This window comes from Pteropus alecto, unplaced genomic scaffold (assembly GCF_000325575.1).
Source record: "Pteropus alecto unplaced genomic scaffold, ASM32557v1 scaffold125, whole genome shotgun sequence".
Taxonomy (NCBI): domain Eukaryota; kingdom Metazoa; phylum Chordata; class Mammalia; order Chiroptera; family Pteropodidae; genus Pteropus; species Pteropus alecto.
In genome coordinates, this window is record NW_006436888.1 from 5,292,814 (window position 1) to 5,294,079 (window position 1,266).

Below are 1,266 nucleotides of genomic sequence, written 5' to 3' on the forward strand. Positions count from 1 at the left end.
CAAAGTGTGGTGGCAGCAGCCAGGCCCCATGTCTGTCGGAGGGCCTCGGGACTGTGGGGAGGCCCAGGGTGGGCCCGGCAGCCCCCTCCCAGCTCTCACTGCTGAGCAGCTGCCAGCAGAAAGCAGCCCCCTGGCACTCCTCAGGAGAGCCCCTGGCTTCCACCTCCAGGAAGTCCACAGCTGCATCGTGGGAGGGTCAGGGGGAGCCTGAGGTGCAGAGCAGCCCCCCGCCCGCTAACTGGTGGAACAGGCTGAGTCGAGGGCTGCACATGTGGCCAGCAAACTTGGAGCCTGTGGGCTCCCACGGACATGGCTTCGCCAAGGGACGCCCGGCGGGAGCTGACAGCCTGCATTCCCAGCCAGCCCTGAAAGTCACAGGCCTCTTGAGCTTCAGAATACTGTGGAGGGGCTTCTGAGAGGCCCCCTCCCTGGGACCCCAAGTGTGAAGGAGTGTGGTGGGCAGAGTTGGGGCACGCCTTGCCTTTGGACCCCCCACCAAGCGCCTGTCCCAGCATTGGGGGGATGGGAAGGGTCCCCCGCTCTGTGGCCTCTCTGCTCTTTCACCGTGTGACCCTTGGGCAAGGCACTAACCTTTCTGGGCCTCGGTTTCCCAATCAGTCATACACTTCCTCCCCAGTGGGGCGATTAGAGGGTCGGTGAGGAAATGGCCATGAAGCCTTTGGTTGGGGCCCCATACTGGGTACTCGGGGGCCATCCTCGTTACTGCTTCAGAATGCGTGAATCAGAGCGCTGGATTCCCGGGCCCAGGGGACGTAGGCTCGTCCGGAGAGCAAGGAAAGCGTTGAGCCACAGTGCAGACATCTCTGCGGGGTGGCGGTGACGAGATCTGTGGTGCGAGACACCCCTCCCCCGGGCCTCCAGGGGCCGTGACCCCGGGTCTGTAAAGGATCCCATGGGAGGAGAATAGTAAGTGTTCCTGTGTGTTCCTGGCTTAACCACCCCTCGCCTTGGTTCCTATGGCAGCAGCTGGCACCTCGCCTGGCTCCGACAGCCCCGGTGACCCCGCTGACCTCCGGGGACACCAGCACTCTCCGGCTCCCTGGCCCAGAAGCGCAGCGGTGGCCTGAACCGGACAGCGGTGGCCTGAACGTCTGTCTCTGTCTCTGCTCCCGCCCCCTTCCAGAGGGGCCGGTCACTGGAAGTGGGGCTTGAAGCGCAGCCAGGGCGAGGAGGCCTCCAGCAACGCCCCGGCCGGCGGGCGAAACAAATAAATAAATAAATAATCAGGGTTGTCTTGGCTGATAA

The 1,266-nt window shown here is 63.7% G+C and overlaps 1 protein-coding gene across 1 annotated transcript in view; it reads left to right on the forward strand.

Moving 5' to 3' along the window:
* CUNH1orf127 (chromosome unknown C1orf127 homolog) overlaps window positions 1-1,108 on the forward strand; it is an 18,282-nt gene extending 17,174 nt beyond the window's left edge. Inside the window, 1 exon segment of the mRNA XM_025048527.1 lies at window positions 1,047-1,108. Within this exon segment, the coding sequence (XP_024904295.1) occupies window positions 1,047-1,108 (62 nt within the window).
* The last annotated feature ends 158 nt before the right edge of the window (window positions 1,109-1,266 follow it).